We start from the raw sequence: 16,626 nt of genomic DNA, 5'->3' as shown, positions 1-16,626 counted from the left end.
AACGATACCATCGAAATGTATTTTTGCTTTATGGTCAACCGAATAAAGCTAACTAATAAACCACTATCTACCTTTTACCACAGAAATAGCCCAGGTGGATTCAGGTAGTCTATTTTGCAGTTATCCTTTGCATCGGTGATGGTGCAGATAAGCTGGCAAAATCTTGATGTATTGTTAGGGAGAATGGGTGACCAAATGGCACATCCATGTGCTGATATCCTTTCTGCCTAATCTTGCTTTAAAATGACACCAAGCATGAACTACACAGAGTAAGGTGCAGGTTTAGGAGTACAATCTAGCTGGAGGTGACTGGCCCAATGACTTCTGCTGTCAAAGTGCTGCATTTAGAGACCAGATATATGCTTACTACAACACTTGACACTCCAATTAAAAGGTGAGGAGCCCTGACATAGTCCCGTTTCAGCAAATTCCTTTATCGCTTCTCTGAAAGAAACCGATAACTTTGTATGGTATACTAACATGGAGGAAAATGCACAAGGCAGCACCTACAGGTTTTCATAGTGAATTTATGGTATGTGGGATCACCTAGATCAGAGAAACTGGTATGAAGACAGTAAAAAGTGAGCAAAATCATCTGTCCAGCTATGTTGGGGGGGGGGGGGAGACTATATACCTTTGGGACTGAATCTTCATTTTAACAATATGATGCAATTGGACAGTAATGAGGAGTGGCCAAAGTTGCAAAGCTACAAATGCCTGTCATACACTGCCTACACTCTAGAAGAGTGAGCACACAATCTTAGGGAGAGCAATTTTTTTACTTCAAGTATCTAACGGTGGAGATCTACTGCAAAATGCAACACAATAGTCCCACTGCAGTAGTAGTATTTTACACTGGAAATTGTAACTAATAGGAAAGTCCTCCTAAATTACAAATCAATTTTACAGAAAACAAGGGTTTAAATGGTTGTGCATGACAGACTAGGACTAAGTCAAAATACTACTGAGTAGCTGGGTTTAGGACTAGTGGTGAATGCAGATTAATCTATGTCCATTTAAATACTGGTTCGTACGACCCATTTAGATAGGCTGCACCAGCTATATAGTAGCATGAGTCCTTGTAGATTGTTGTATACCACTGATAACTTTGTATCCTGATTTAGCTGCGCTCAAACTGACTGGCCAAGTGCTTCCTTCTAGCATTAAGCTCTCCAGGATAGAGGGTGCAGCAATGAAAATGTGTACAGGGAGGTGAGTGAGAAAATCAAACGAGGCAATAACACTGGTATGCTAATATTCTACGCTTCAAACACAGAAAGGTATCAACAACCACAAATGTTTGGCACCTTCTGGGTCAAGGAGCCAACTCCCAAACAATACATCATAGGATCTTCAATGAAAGTCATAAATGTTAGACTAAAGTAGTGAATCAACATAGTAAGCCACAAAGATAAAGGGTTGGAAAAAAAAAAAACAGCTGCCAAACAGAAAACTTTCCTCAGCCAAAGAGATTCAGAAGTGTGGCTTGAGCTACACTTTAATCCGCTTGTAAAGGAATTCAGACAATAGTGTCTTCTTAATGTATGAACAATTCCAAGTGGCTGCCCTACAAATTTCTGCTAACAAAATATTTTTCAAGCATGCTGAGGTCATTGTTTTTTTCTAAATGAGCCTTGGCTTTAAAATCGGAGGCTTATGTGCCAAGTTGTTTCAAAGAATAACAAGTCATAACCCGCCAAGAAATTACTAGTTTGAGGTAGCACAATCAAACTGAGCCAAAGTTAACAAACAGCTAATTCAACTTCCTGATGGATTTGGTCTTCCCTAGATAGAAGCGTAAACCATCAAATTAGTGTAGAGAGTGTTTGACTATGTGGAAGTACTGCTAAAAATAATGGACGATCAAGCGCTGGATATGGATTCTGAAACCACCTCCGATAAAACCGAAGGGGGAGTTCCTACAACTACCATATTAAAGTAAAAAACTGTATAGGTGTGACAACAAAGATCATTTACCTTCACTCATAAGGAACAAGTTGTTGCTATCAAAAACACGGTCTCCCAGATTTGATGCTGCGAATGGGGCCTTGAGGATGGTTTCAAAGGGATCACTCAATTTAGATAACATTTAATTGAGCACCCATGGTGGGGAAGGCCCCCTAATTGGAGGATAAACTTTCTTTAAATCGTTAAGAAACTCCTTAACTAGTAGGAGTTTGAAGAAGGAAGGCTAATTAGGCCTTCTCTGCATGCTGTTATATAGCCGCCATATGGAGTTTAATGGAAACTGCGGTTTAAAAGTGGTCAAATGTTGTAAGTCTTGCAGAATCACTTTTTGATATCGGATAGGATCAAAGTTATTTTGTTGAGCTCACAAAGCAAAGCGTTTTGACAGCATTAACTCCCACATGTAATTTACACTGCTCCACGCCACTATCTAGGTCTCTTAACTTCAAAATGTCCATGGAAGATTGAGGCAACTTCAAGTGTCCATACTGTTTGATTTAAGGATTTAAGCTGCAAAACTACCACTGTTGGGGGGAACTTGGAGGAAATCAAAAGCAGTGTTGCCTGGGAGGTTCACAACTTTGAAACTGCTGACTGAACCAAAAGAAAAGGGGGAGAAAAATGTAAATCAAAATAGCATTGCCCAGTCAGTTTCAATTCCATTTCCCAAGGGCCCAACACTTAAGGTGTTATCTTTTGACATTTTGTGCTACTATAAAGAGGTCCACATCTGGAAAGACCCATTCAGAGAAGGCATAGTGAAGCACTTTGCTGTCCAGTACTCATTCACAATTTGTAAATCCACTTGATTCTGGAATGCTTGCAGACAAGTTCCTTTTATCAACAGGTTTCTGGCAGAGGGCCATGACCAAATTATCTGGACTTCCAATTAAAGCAGTATGAATCTGGTTCCACTCATTTTTGCTCAGGCAGTGCATTACTGTGGTGTTGACTGCGACAGAATTAGATTTGGTAGCAAAGCTTTCAATGCCAGATGAACCACTCAGAGCTCCAGGAGGTTGATGTAATAACAGCCCTCCTTCAATGAGCACCTTGGACAAATAGACTGCCTAGGTGCACTCCCCCTTATCAGAGAATCATATGTTACTAAGGCCTGAGAAGGCAGGCTTTGTGGAATGGCAACACCTTGCAGAAGAATTCTTCTTTAGCGCCACCATAAGAGACTGAGCTGCTATTCGTGTGTGTCTATTTCCACTTCCTGCAACCACGAGGTGGTCACAACTTCATCAACTAACGGTTTCTCTGTGTTGCCTGTTCCTGGAAGTATCTCACACTTCCTAGCAGGTGGGCAGCCTCTTGTCTTAGGTGACAACTGCTGCAGTCCGGAGGTCTGGGACACAAAGTTGTGACTGTCTAAGGTCACCTTTGCTTTAAAAGTTACTTTAAACCTGAATTCAGCAATGAGTTAAGCCTAAGGTAGTGATTAATTAGATACTTTGGAGCACTATCCTTTGTATTTCCAAAGGGAAGTTAGCACTTGGTGCGACAATCTAATGCAACTCTATGTTAGCCAATGGAATTATCAGCCTTGTTACAGTGAAAACAGCACTTTCAAGTGTTCCCCCCCTCCCATCAGAGCATGCCAGGGACACAAGTAAAACATCTTTCTTTTTAATAATTCGGAGCCTGCCTTGGAGACTACAAAGGCCTTCCTTATGGATGACTTATTAATATCAAAAAAAGAGTTCTAGGCATGGCAAAGGGGTTTAATTTGCCATGTCGAGCTGGCAGGTTAAAAGCTGCTAACTAGGCTGTGATGGCAGACCCAGAGCCCTGTGTTCACCTTGTCACAGTAGTAGGGGCACAATTAAGTGCTTCAGCCCACTAGTGACACAACTTACTAGCCTTGGTATCTCCGGTACCATAAACTGGGGACCTATAGGTAAGTTAAGCAGCCAATCATGTACTGGCCAACTGTACACAACTTTGAGGGATCAGAGCACATGCACTGAGGTCCAGACAGCAGGATCCTCTGCACTACAGAATGGAAAAACCAGCAGCATCAGTCCAATATTTGGGGTGGGGGCAGGAGTGAGGAGGGGGCGATCAGGCAGAGGCACTCTGCTACACAAAATGAAAAAGAAAAATCAATAAGGGAAACCAGAGATAATGTTTTTAAGTAGAATTCAAGCCAAAAAGTACAGAGCCAAAGCTAGTCAACGGTTGTGGCGGACTGGGACCTACGCACAACTTGAGGCTGACTGCAACAGAGCACTGGTTGCATACACCAACAGGCTCATCCTGGTTATAGATTTTACCTTCGAATCACCCCAGGAGTACACTTCTAAAGACTTACAGAATCTCAGGTGGAGGCACTTAGACTAGACCCTCCTGTTGGCCTCTGCCTGCTGCAGTGTGAGTCTCTATGTCCACTTGCCACTCGTTAGCTGGGTATGTCCGAGAAAAGACCTTGTACAGCTTGCTGTTTCCCTGTAGCTAGAACAGGATGTCAGCCCTATGACCTCTCGAGTACACTGCTTTGTCCTGGACACAAAAGGGAGCAGGGCCAATCCTTCATGGCTCTGTGGGTCCAGGAGGTGTTCTGAACTGGGTGCCCCATATGCCACATTCATGCCAAGCAGGAGCTAGTGGGTGGGAGTAACTCTTGGTCCCTTACTAACCAATGGAATAAAAGTTCCAAGGCCTTGTGACTTTTGCAATAGTTCCTGTTTGCCTTAATGTAAACAGGCCCAAAATGAAATGTGTACAGGCAAATCCAAGAAGGCTAAAGTCTTTGTCCACATTCAATTTGGGCTCTGAGGGCTGGGGGTGTATGTTAATCCTAATAACCTCACACATCGAACCCTAAAAACCAGTTTGAGGCAGGCACTGTACCCACAGCAAACTCAAAAACAGACGTCTGATTGGACAAAAGCTGGGTCCTGCAGCAACCATACAGTGGATACACAAGAAATGTCCTGGCATTGTGTTCTCTCCTTTTCAAGTGTGCCCCTATTGTCTCCTATGGCTCAACAGATCTATCAAGCAGGAACTGATACTGCAGAGGCAGAAATAAGACCCACAGCCCCCACCCTACATTTTTTTTGAAGACTACAGAAGAGTCATCTCTGCCCAATCAGATCAGCCTACGGTTTGCTCCCAAGATCAATTGCACCCCTTTCTCCCACCTACTGAAGGGGAATCACTGGCAATTTCAGGCAGAGATAATTGTAACTTTCTCAAAACTACTTTTCCTAAATATGTAATAAAAATTTGTATTTAGCAATGAATTGGATTTTTAATAACTATTAAAAATAGAAGTTTAATTATTTCTCTAACTGGTACCATTCTAGAGATACAGTATTACCATTTATTATCACTTTCTAGTGCTTCTCTGTGGTTCAGCCAACCTTTCTTCAGTAAAAAAAATAGTTTCTTGATGCTAGTCATTGAAAGGACAGATTAGCATTAAATTTCTACATGTCCTACTTTTAAATACTATACACCATACCTAGTGGGCTACAAGACCTACACACAACTGACGTCCTATTTAAAGGGGGGGGGGGTACTTGCTAAAACGATTTATTTTGACAAACTGAATTGCATTTTTTATACTGCTACGGAGGGCCTGAAGCCATGTTTGCAATGTAGTGAGTGGCAAAAAGGTGCTTCAGTCCACTAGTTTAATTTAACTTCCAGGCCCGTGTGCACTCTTGTACGACATACTAGCGATTTATAGGGAAGTTAAATATGCAAATTAGGAGTATGCCAATTCAACCATGTTTAAAGGGGAAGCACAGACACTTTGCTACTGGATAGCAGGGTTAAAGTTCACAGAGTTCTAAGGCCACCAAAAGGCAAAAAATTGGGGTGACTATGTAGAAAAGGCGATTTGCTATAGACATCAATATTATTATAAATAATTGAATTTGAATATAGTATTTTCCCTTTGATAGACTTTAACTGGATGAAAAAATTTGAACATACAGATGTTATGTAGGGCTTCCACGCTTTAATGGAGACACCACTTTCTCGGTAAGCACTCCTAGCCATCTATTTGTCATGTAAGGTGGGATGAATTCAGACAGGTCCTTCTTTAGGCTACCACAGCAGCTGGATATATTATTGTATTAGTCATTAAAACTGGTTTCATAGCTCTATAAATCCATATAGGTGGAATCTGTGGACACCAGAGACCGTTCTGTAAGTGGTCATAAAAAATAAATATGAAATGAACAACCCTAAACATGAATGTAAACCTCCAAGATGCGGCCATGATAGTTAAAATGTTTGGTTGACTTAAAGTGGTACATGTAGAACTTTCTGGCAAAATATCTACTAGAAGAAAAAGTGCCATGAAAGGAAAGGTAGATTAAAGCTACTTTGTAGCCTACTTCAAGTTTCCACAAACTGCCCAGTATCCAGTTGCCTGCAAATACATCAATGCAATTAATTCCTTTTAAAAAAGCGATCACTGAAGGAGAAAGTTAAATCTCAAGGTAAACTTAATTACTTTCCACATGTCAAGAGACAATTACTTAGACTAATATTGAAGTTCTTGCAGCCCATGCCTTGGGTTTCCTCTGCAGTCAAACAATATGAAATCCCATCCCGTGATGTCCATTTCCCCCTCCCTTACTTGCAAGTCCTCTTCCTCCTTCACAAGATCCTTTTGAGGAAACAGATCCTTTGCTTGAATGTACTCCAGACTGGGAGGCCCCTCATCACCCTGTAAGTAGAACGAAACATAAGTTTTCAACCAATAGTGGAAAGAATTCCTAATACTCCGAATAAATATTCCACCCCCCCACCCGCACAATGAAGTTGTTGGTGTACCATCTTGCTCCACTTTTTTACTCATCATTGTCTCCCCTCATGTGCAACACTATCTCCCACTTCTCTATGTACAAAAAAAACCTCTTTGGCAATCAATAAAAAACATTTCTTTTAACAATTATGTTAATCTTCAATGGCTTTCTTGTTTGTAAACAGTCTGCAGTCTAAACACCCAGGTTGCTGCTGGTGGTGGTTTCTAACACCATTACACAGAAGGAGAAAAAAAATGTTTTTAACTGCAATTAACACTGGCACTCCAAATACAAGAACACTTCCAGTCTCACTTTTGCAGCTCAAGTCAAAGTATAACCACTTTACTTTCTGGGCACAGGCTACATACACTCCTGCAATTCAATGCATGTAGGTACCCTAACAGATTAACTTTAGTAAAAGAAACAGAAGGACCAACATAGACCTCTAAAATGGGGGTATAATGAAAGCCTTGTGTAGTGTATCATGAGCACTTATTTAGTTTTATGTCGTGCAGAATTGATTACTGAGAACAATCAAAGTGCAAGAAGTATTGACGGATGAAGGTGCAGCCATCTCATTCTACCAGGGGCTATGAAAGGAATTAAAAGCCCTTATTAGTTAACTGGTGGATGGCTATGGGAGCCGTAAATTATGTTAAAAATTGATGCACAGAAGGTGAGAAGAGAAGAAAGAAGACATCAATGGCGAACGATGTTGGTTCCCTTATCGGCCACTGCATCAACTCCCTCCTTACAGTGCGGAAGAACTGATGCAAATCTGAGGTATTAAAAGGACACCTTAAAAAATAAAATAAAAAATAAAAGGTTAGGAGACAACAAAAATGTCCCAGTTGCACTGTGTCAAGAAGGTCATTATGGTCGACAATGCTCCCATAGTCAAAGAAACAGGGTGGATGGTTCTTAAATGATAGATGTAGAACAAGTAGGTGTTATATTTCAACATATGGGACAGACAGGGCTCATTTTAAAACAACTTTCGATCCCAACTTTGTCTGGCCCGCTGACCAGGGTCCCATCGTAAGTACCCTCCAAAATTTGTAGGGCCTTTTGAAATAATTAGTGTAGAGAGCCGCATCAGTTGGGTTAGTTACCCGACAAGTGATGGATCCACCTTGTTGTACACTGTGTCATGGGTGAATGCTGCCTACGGGTGTAGGGGTTGGGTGGGGAGTGGGGTGAAGAGGCAATGTAAGGGAACCCCTCACCATCTAAATTAGTGGGTGGGTCTCCAGCGTAAAAAGTTGAATCGATGTTGGACTCTAGAATCCACTGGCAGCTACAATATCTGACTGCTTGTATCTAACCATCTTAGGAGGCTGCACTTCTACCCATTTCGCCTTCTTACTGACGAGTTTGTGCTTTTCCTGCTCAGTATCCTGCTAAACCAAGAATAACAACTGATTTCGGAAGGGGGACTTGTCAGGGGAAAGTGGATTTAAAGGGGTTACTGTCAAGACTCCGGGTAGGACACATGTAGTTAAATAGAAGAAGCATTCTACGTTCCTTTTTTTCCCCCGATGTCCATTACGCAAGGGTAGGAGTTGAAAATGTAGGCGATAGGAAGGAAAGTCTAGACTGGTAAGTGACTGCGATTCACTAACTTTCAACTTTGGGTTGACAACTGCAGATCAAGTATTTTAACTCTCCAGCCATATACCCAAATGTCTGGTAACAAAACGTATGGCTGTATGGTGGCTTCTCTGCTTGGCAATTAGATTAATTCATCACTTTTCCTATCTTGTCTCACTATGGTTCCCTTATCTTTCCATGCGGGCTATTCAGTGCCTAGATCTGTATATGTGTTTGTTTGTTCCGGCTACTGTACCATCAAGCCTCTGTTTTACACTCCTTGTTGTCTTTGGGTTCTTGAATTGTTTCCGTTTGGAATGAGGTCTCATCATGGCATCATCCACCTTGGAGATCGACTTTGTACCAAAAGATCCTGTGACTAACACACCTAAACTGACAACCGACCTATGAATCTCTCTGCCTTTCCCATCACTCTATAGGTCACACTATTACTGCAAAAACCGCTTGTCAGATAGCGGGTGGGAGAACTGGGACTCTGAGCCGATCTATCCACTTCAAGCTAACTTAACAGAAATTCAGCAAAGTGGAATGCAGTTTCCTACATATGCCTTGCAAGAGAAGGTTACTACTTCTTTCAGCTGGAATGTCTCCGATTTTTGTGTCTACATCTGCTACTGCCCTTTGGAGAAGGTCTTAGAACAAATTTAGGGGATAGTAGAAATGATGATCTAGCTAGCCAAACTTAAACTACAAGCTCCATGAAATATCCAGTAAGGAAAAAATTAAAAAGCCAACACGGAGAAGCTATAATAGCAAGTACATTACAAGACATTGGTGTAACTTATAGAAAGGGATGCAAAATTAATAATTGATACCTCATTAACAGAAAAATGCCCTGTGCAACACAGGCAGCCAAGGAGATAAGAAAAACACTGAAATGTAGAAGGGAAATTGGCAACCATGGCGAAAGCCTTTAAATTCCATCACCTCACAAACAATAGTTGAAGACTCGCATCTTTAGACACTACACCACGATCCAGCAATCTCTCTTATCAGTCGTTCATGTTACGCTGGCCTTTGACCCTGTATAGTGCTCTGCTGTTTTTGGGCTAGTTTTGCCATAAAAAAAAATACCATATACATACAACTCGAATCTGTAATTACCTCATCATTTAGCAGAGTAGGTACTGACAAAATGAATCTTACCTCTAGTCTACTGAAAGTAGCCGACTAGCTTGCACATTATCAATCTTGTGCAATCCACCATATGCCACAAGTTATAGGTTACTGAGGTTATCTGCCCTACAAAACATTATTGAATCTTTATTTAACTGTATTCTTTTTTTCCAGCAACCTGTTACACATGTCCACTTTCATAAAAGACAACAGCCATGCTCCATTATGTTATAAGAAATTGAGTTCTGAGATCATGGTGGATTTAGATATTGAATACCTCTGATTGTCAGTGTTCTGCAGGATGAGATAATTACAGTGAAAGGAGGACTATGTCCGATGTCTTGGCCATATTATATACCACTGAGCTTCATAGGCTGACTGACACCAACTCTAAGAAAAATGTGCTTACGTTTGAGGACAGTCATCGGTTTGGGGGCATTTTGTGAAGGGCCCGGATGTGTTCAACCTATGCTTTTAGCATGGAGAACCTGTATTTACAGCATAAAGTACTAAAGAAATAAAACCAGTTTAGAGTCCAGATCCCTTCATGAAAACAATAGGTTGACTATATTTTCATAATTTAGTCTGGAACAGAGACCGATGTATTTGGTTCATAAGAGAACTCTGGAGGTGATCACTATCTGGAACATCACAAGGAGTTATATGAAGATGATTAGGGAAACTGTTTGAGAAGTACTGACGGGTTGGGTACAGCTACACCAGAAAGTTGACAGAGTAACATAGCAGAACCCATGATATGGATTTAAAAAGGATGCGCTCTGAACACAAAGGAGACACACCAAACCGAAGGTACATTTAAATATTACCTGGTTGCAAAAAGGGAATAGCTCATCAACATTCAATAACGTTATTTTAAGGCAAATCAAATTCCTGGTCGATGCTAATTTAAAAATAAATACCAGACCACTAACCAGTTGCAGATTTGCAGTATTAACAGACTCTTGCTGCTGCAGCACAAGTTTCGATTCCTGATTGTTGAAAAGCTTGAATTAATAAAGATCCTCTTTCACTAAGAAAATCATCCCAACATAGGGTATGATGATCCAGGTTTTCCCGACTTCAGTGACAAAATCTGGATACACCCAATGTTCTTGTTTCTTTTCAAGATAAATACAACTCTCTGGTGTCGAGTTGAGAAAAACAGTCAGGCAAATTTGTTTTTAGGCTGCAGAAGGAGGGTATGTCCTCAATTTTAAAATGGGAATAACGTGCTCCACGGCAAAAATAACCGTACAATGCCTTTTTAAGCACACTTTTCAGACACTAGTGCTCACTTCGACCATAAGAACTACATAAAAACTTCTCCCTCTACCCAGGGAGAGGTGCTTTTATTCCTGATGCGACTTGAGTAATTTAACGCAATCACAGAATAGATGAAGATATTTTGGCTCAACAGATATGTATTTAGCCAACATGGAGAGAGGAGAGTAATGCTTAGTCACTGTAGCACATTTTCTTGTCTACAAGGGAATGCCTCTCCTCGCTCAAACATTGAAACAGAAATAATATAGGGCAGCTATGACCTTCCCGGTAGATAAGACAAATAATTCTGCATAGTTATACAGTACATTGATTTTTGTGTTTAAAAAACATAATATCGTCTAATTTTCATTTAATATAATAGTTATCATGGTATTACACTGAAGATGAAAATCTGAATAGCTCTGCTTGGATGCCAACATTTTCCTAGAGGTGATGTGTATTTTGACCGATTGGTGGGTAAAAGGCAGCCCCTTTGGAGTGTCACAGCGTAACTCTTTTGCCAGGGAGGGAGGTCAAAGGGTAACTCTCTCGTCCTTAATAGATCACTATAAATTAAGCCTCCAGTCCCCAAACAGCGATCCCTGCATTCACCATGCCAAATATTACTCACCATCCCTTCCTCTGAAGCAGAAGACGGCCACTGTGGGGCACACTCCACCCCAGAGACAGGAACACCAAGGCAACATGTACATTATTAGTCAACGAATCTCAGCTCGGCAATTTCGGCACCAAGCAAGGTGTTAGAGGAAGTCCAGAAAAATAATCGGCGCACATGAGGTTGCAAACAGGGCCCAGGCCCTCTCTGTCAAAAACACTATAAAATGTGGAGGAATTCTACCAAGATCATGCACAGCAATGGGCTAAATTGAGCAAGAACCGATCAGAAATAAAAGGGTCCCGCTCAAAAGATGCTGTGGGGACCACCCTATTAGACAGTTCAAGTCCTAGGCGCCAACAACCACGCTCTCTGCCAACACAACATCTTGTTCACACCTTCTCTCCACCTGCCAATGGCAAGGGTGGAGAGAAACAATCAGCACAAGCCAAAATACTTAATGCGGTGCGCCCACAAAACAAAAAGACGCTAAGAGGTACACTCAATAGCATCTTTGCAGAAACCAGGGCACATTGCACCCACCCAGCCTGCCACACCTCGGAAAGCAGTAAAAGACTCACAAAGCAGCTGAGCATGGAGCAGGAGACGCGGGAGGAGAGAGTCATGGTGAAATGCAGAGAGGCGCGGCCGCGGGGAGGGGCAGCGGGAGCGGCGCTGCAGCGACCTTCATGGCTCCCCTCTCAGCGGGGCCTGGTGCTGCGGCCGCAGCAGCCGCTGCCCGCACCGGAGCCTGCACAGTGCCAGCGCCCCGTCTCCAGAGGAGCGATGAGAACTGGCCATCTGCAAGCAGCCCCAGCAGGTGCACCGGCTGCTACAGCCACGCACAATGGAGGAGGCAGGGAGGGAAGCGAAGAAGGCGGGGGCGTGGGCAGCGAAGGGAGTGCGGGGCTCCACCCACAAGCAAGAAGAGGAACCCTCGGCTGCAGACGGTCTGTCGTCACTCCGGGATCTATACACACACACACACACTGCCGTCACCGAGGATGATACACGCAGACGCATAAACGCACGCCTTCTGCTTTAAGAGATAGAGATCTTCATACCTTCTGGCCTCACTCGTGAGAGCTATCCAGGTGCACACACTGCCATCACAAAACCCGTATACACACACTGCTGTTAGTGTTGGGATCTGCATTCACATTGTACGATAACTGACAGTATTCTATCAGCACTAATATAGCACTTTCTAAACCTCCTGCAGTCCTAAAGCGACTTCAGAGCTGGCAAGTTCCTACTCGGTTTGGCGTGCAAGGGTTGACTGGAAACTCTCATCACAAGGGACAAGATAAAACAAGCATTTGTAATGCCACAGGTTTCACATTTGTGAAAGTTAAGAGCTATTCGCTTTGTAAATGACGAAGTCTTTTACCGATTTGTTTTGGTTTGGAGGGTAGTGGATGTATGCTAGGTGCCACAGCAACCCTTGCTGCAAGAGAGAGGACACAACCAGGCCACCCATCCTAGGATTGTTTTTACCTCATTCCTAAAGACTGGCTGTGATACCCTAGAGATGCAACCCTTTCTAGTGTGTTTACCTAAACGTTTATAGCACCAAACAAGCCACAAAGAGGCACCTTCATGAAATTTAACCCAGAGAATGAAGGGGTCAACAGAGTTAGGAGAAAAGGGGGCAGCCATATATTTCTGTGTTAAACTTTTAAAGGAAGTATTCTTCAGCATTGGCAATACCAGCCTAACTTTTAAAAACATTGCCTGTATACAAAAACAACAACAGAAGAGGCACCTTAACTGAACAGGCGGGTTCAAATGTGTGCGGATTGGTGAAACAGAGCTTCAGTGGTAGATAGGCCAACAGGATAGGTTCCAAAGGTGCGGCATCCGTGACCTTGGGTCAGTGTTTTAAATGGAAATGTAGAAGGGCTGGTACTCTATATTCATTTAAAGCACTGCCTCTGGTTAGTATTCTTATGACAGCCCTCGGCTCAGGACTGGACTCTGTAGAATGGATATGTGTACCTGAATCACCTGGGACTTGACGGTGCTTTTTCAGTGCATACATTTGTGCACTGGCCAATGGTTCTGAAGTCAGAATTATCTCCGTTGGGGTGGCTACTCAAAGTATGAAGTCTTGGCCTTGCCACCTGGACCACTCGGAGTAGGGCAGGAAGCCTGGGTTTGGATAATAGAGTTTTTTCACCTAGACTAGTGTGCCCTGAGAGGATCCTACAGGGCTGGTTCATTGGCATTTATTCAGGCTATGAAAAGGACTCAAATGTGGTCCATAACCATGTCAGAGGATAAATTACGTAAAAATAATTTATATGGAACTTATTTATACAGTGGTTACCATGCAAGCCTGGCATGGATCCTGCCTGTTTACCGTCTTATACAAAAAAAATACATCAGTCACAATGACACATTTGGGTTACATAAGTACATGCAGAATTACCAAAATGACAGAAAGATAATCTTTTAAAGTGCCCAAACAGAGCCATTCTGGGCTAAGGAAGGAACCTTGGACAGAAGTGCGGATAGAGGGTCAACTTTTTAATATGTGCACCATGCCACAAACTTGCTCCAATGGCAGGCATATACTGTCTTGGAGGAGGGATGCCTGGCTGCCAAGATAACATTGCAGACTTCAGGCAGAAGGTCTATAATCTGTCAACTGTCACTGCTAAATTTAAGCTTTTTTCAGGTTCAGTGCAGAACCCTGCCCTGCTGCAACAGAAGACCCTCCCAAATAGGCAGTCTGATCGGAGGACTCTTGCTCAACAGCTCAGGATACTAGACTCAGTGTCCAATTTCACTCCACCCTGTTTGTTGCAATACCACAAGGCTGTGGTGTTGTCTGTGAACACCTGTACGAGTCCTTGATTGAGAGAAAGAGAAAAAAAAAAAAAAGAAAAAAAAAAAGACGACTTTCAATGCCAATCAGATCACCTGAGCTCTAACACACTGATGTGGAGCCCAGATTCTGCCAGAGATCAGAATGCTCTGATGTCACAACAATGTTACTACCAGGATGCAGGAGTCCATGAGGCTCAGCAACCTCAGAGTCAGTCTCACTGAAATCCAGGATGGTATCAAAGTCTGAAAATAATGGAATCATCACTCAGAGGGATACGCCCAAAGCTGCACCATCTCCAGAACAGCTCTGATGAAAGGGATAGTCTGAGGGGGAGTCAGGTGTGGCTTTGACACTTTGATAGTGAAGGAAATGCAGATGCTTTACCTTAGTCTGGAGATGGAGAAGACTGCATGTGGTGAGCCTGTCTTCAACAGCCATTCGTCAAGATAGGGCAAGACGAAAGTGGGGAATACGGCAAAATGAAAGTGCTCTAGGCTGACCATTAAAAGCAGGTAATGCCTGTGGGCAGGCATGACCGGGATATGAAAATGTGTCCGGCAAATCTAACAATACCACCATCCAGTCTCCTGGGTCCAGGGTAGACATGACTTACCCAAGCATGAGCATCTTGGATGTCTTCTTCAGAAAGAGATTGACAGGGTGCTGGTCCAAGATAGGACAAAGACCTTTGCTTCTTGGATATCTAAGTAGCAGAAACATCAACCACTTCTGGTGCACTTTCTCTATTGCCCCTTGGCCAAGAGAGCTAACACTTCCTGACAGAGCAAGAAGAGGTGGTCATCTGTCAGCTTGTCGTAAGTAGGTGACATTAAGGTGGTGTCCTGCCATTTGATAAAGTTTGTTTTGACCAATGACTTTGTGTTTCACCACTGCGCATATTAGTTGCTCAATGTTCACCAGTAGCACATGGTATGTTTTGTTCAGTTGAGCCGCCTATTGGCTTTGACATGGCATTAGCCATTGCTTTCTGTATTCAGTTTAGCCGCCTATGGGCTTTGACATTGCATTAGTCATTACATTCTGTATTGTGCCTATTGGCTTTGACATGGCATTAGCCATTGCTTTCTGTATTCAGTTTAGCCGCCTATGGGCTTTGACATTGCATTAGCCATTACATTCTGTATTCTGCCTATTGGCTTTGACATGCTGTATCCAGTCTAGCCGCCTATTGGCTTTGACATTGCATGCCTATTGACTTTGACATGATGTATTCAATTTAGCTGCCTATTGACTTTGACATGCTATTAGATATTCTGCCTATTGGCTTTGACATGATATCATATATTACATTTTGTATTCAGCTTAACTGCCTATTGGCTTTGACATGATATTATACATTACACTTTGTATTCAGCTCCGCTGCCTTTTGGCTTTGACATGATATTATACATTGCATTTTGTATTCAGCTCAGCTGCCTATGGGCTTTGACATGATATAAGACATTGTATTTTGTATTCAGCTTAGATGCCTATTGGCTTTGACATGACACTAGACATTGCATTTGATATTTAGGTTAGCTGCCTATTGCCTTTAACATGACATTGCATTTGATATTTAGGTTAGCTGCCCATTGCCTTTAACGTGGAGTTCTGTATTTTTCCAAGCTGTGTATTTGCACCAGAGAACCAAGATGTTTTGCTCTCACAGTAGACTAGACCTGATAAGAGAGAGTACATGGGCGTCGTTTCTCTTCCCTTGAGCTTGGGAACAGGAGTAGTCTTGGAGACCTGGCCAGTCTCCAAAAGGCTTGCTCAGTTTCCCAGGTCTGAGAGGAGGGGGCACACCTTTGTAACGAATGTAACAGGCTGCAGAGAGTCAGATTCGAATCTGCCGGACCTCGTGCTGGAGCTTGGCGCAGGCTGCCAGCAATCCCGTGTGGGTAGATGAATCTCTCTTTCTCGCGGTTGACAGGGGTCCTCAGCTTGCAGACCTTAGAAAGATGAAGCTGTGAATAGTTCCCACACGGTGAAGTATTTGTTTTGCTTTGCATACAATATCTTATAAATATAACCTGCTGTGTATATTGCAAACTGATATATTTTGTTTGATTAACGCGGACTTGAAAGCTACTAATTCGTCATTCATTCATAAACATTGTGGTTGGGGAAGAATAAAATAACAATAAAAGTCTTCTTTGACCTCAGAAGTGCATTTCTGTTGTGTTATGTTAGTGCTTAGAAACTAAAATAAGAGGAAAGCACTACAATTGGTACCTGGAGTCGTGGGGTCGGTCATTAAGAGGTGATTAAAGGGGTTTGACGAGTTAGTAGATTTCTAAGTGCACACTTTAAAAGTGTAATTGTTTTTTGTTGTTTGGAGAATTACAGAAATTGTTTTCTGTTTGGGGAATCACAGTAGCACGGCAGACCATGTCTGAGAATACATGTGTTGATGAACTGCCTGATGGTGCTAAGAAAAACTGTGAATT

At 42.5% G+C, this 16,626-nt stretch overlaps 1 protein-coding gene across 6 annotated transcripts in view; it reads right to left on the bottom strand.

Moving 5' to 3' along the window:
* MTMR4 (myotubularin related protein 4) overlaps window positions 1-16,626 on the bottom strand; it is a 570,772-nt gene that overhangs the window by 464,256 nt on the left and 89,890 nt on the right. For 4 of the 6 annotated variants that reach the window (XM_069226856.1, XM_069226854.1, XM_069226857.1 and 1 more), the window contains exon 3: window positions 6,569-6,658. In XM_069226856.1, coding sequence (XP_069082957.1) covers window positions 6,569-6,658 — 90 coding nt within the window. Of the gene's footprint in view, window positions 1-6,568; window positions 6,659-11,924; window positions 12,318-16,626 lie in introns of those variants that run through there. The other 2 variants (XM_069226852.1, XM_069226851.1) reach the window with 2 other exon arrangements.

Source organism: Pleurodeles waltl, chromosome 3_2 (genome assembly GCF_031143425.1).
Source record: "Pleurodeles waltl isolate 20211129_DDA chromosome 3_2, aPleWal1.hap1.20221129, whole genome shotgun sequence".
Lineage (NCBI taxonomy): Eukaryota > Metazoa > Chordata > Amphibia > Caudata > Salamandridae > Pleurodeles > Pleurodeles waltl.
The sequence above is the reverse complement of the archived record's forward strand: the minus strand, read 5'-3'. Positions and strand labels throughout refer to the sequence as shown.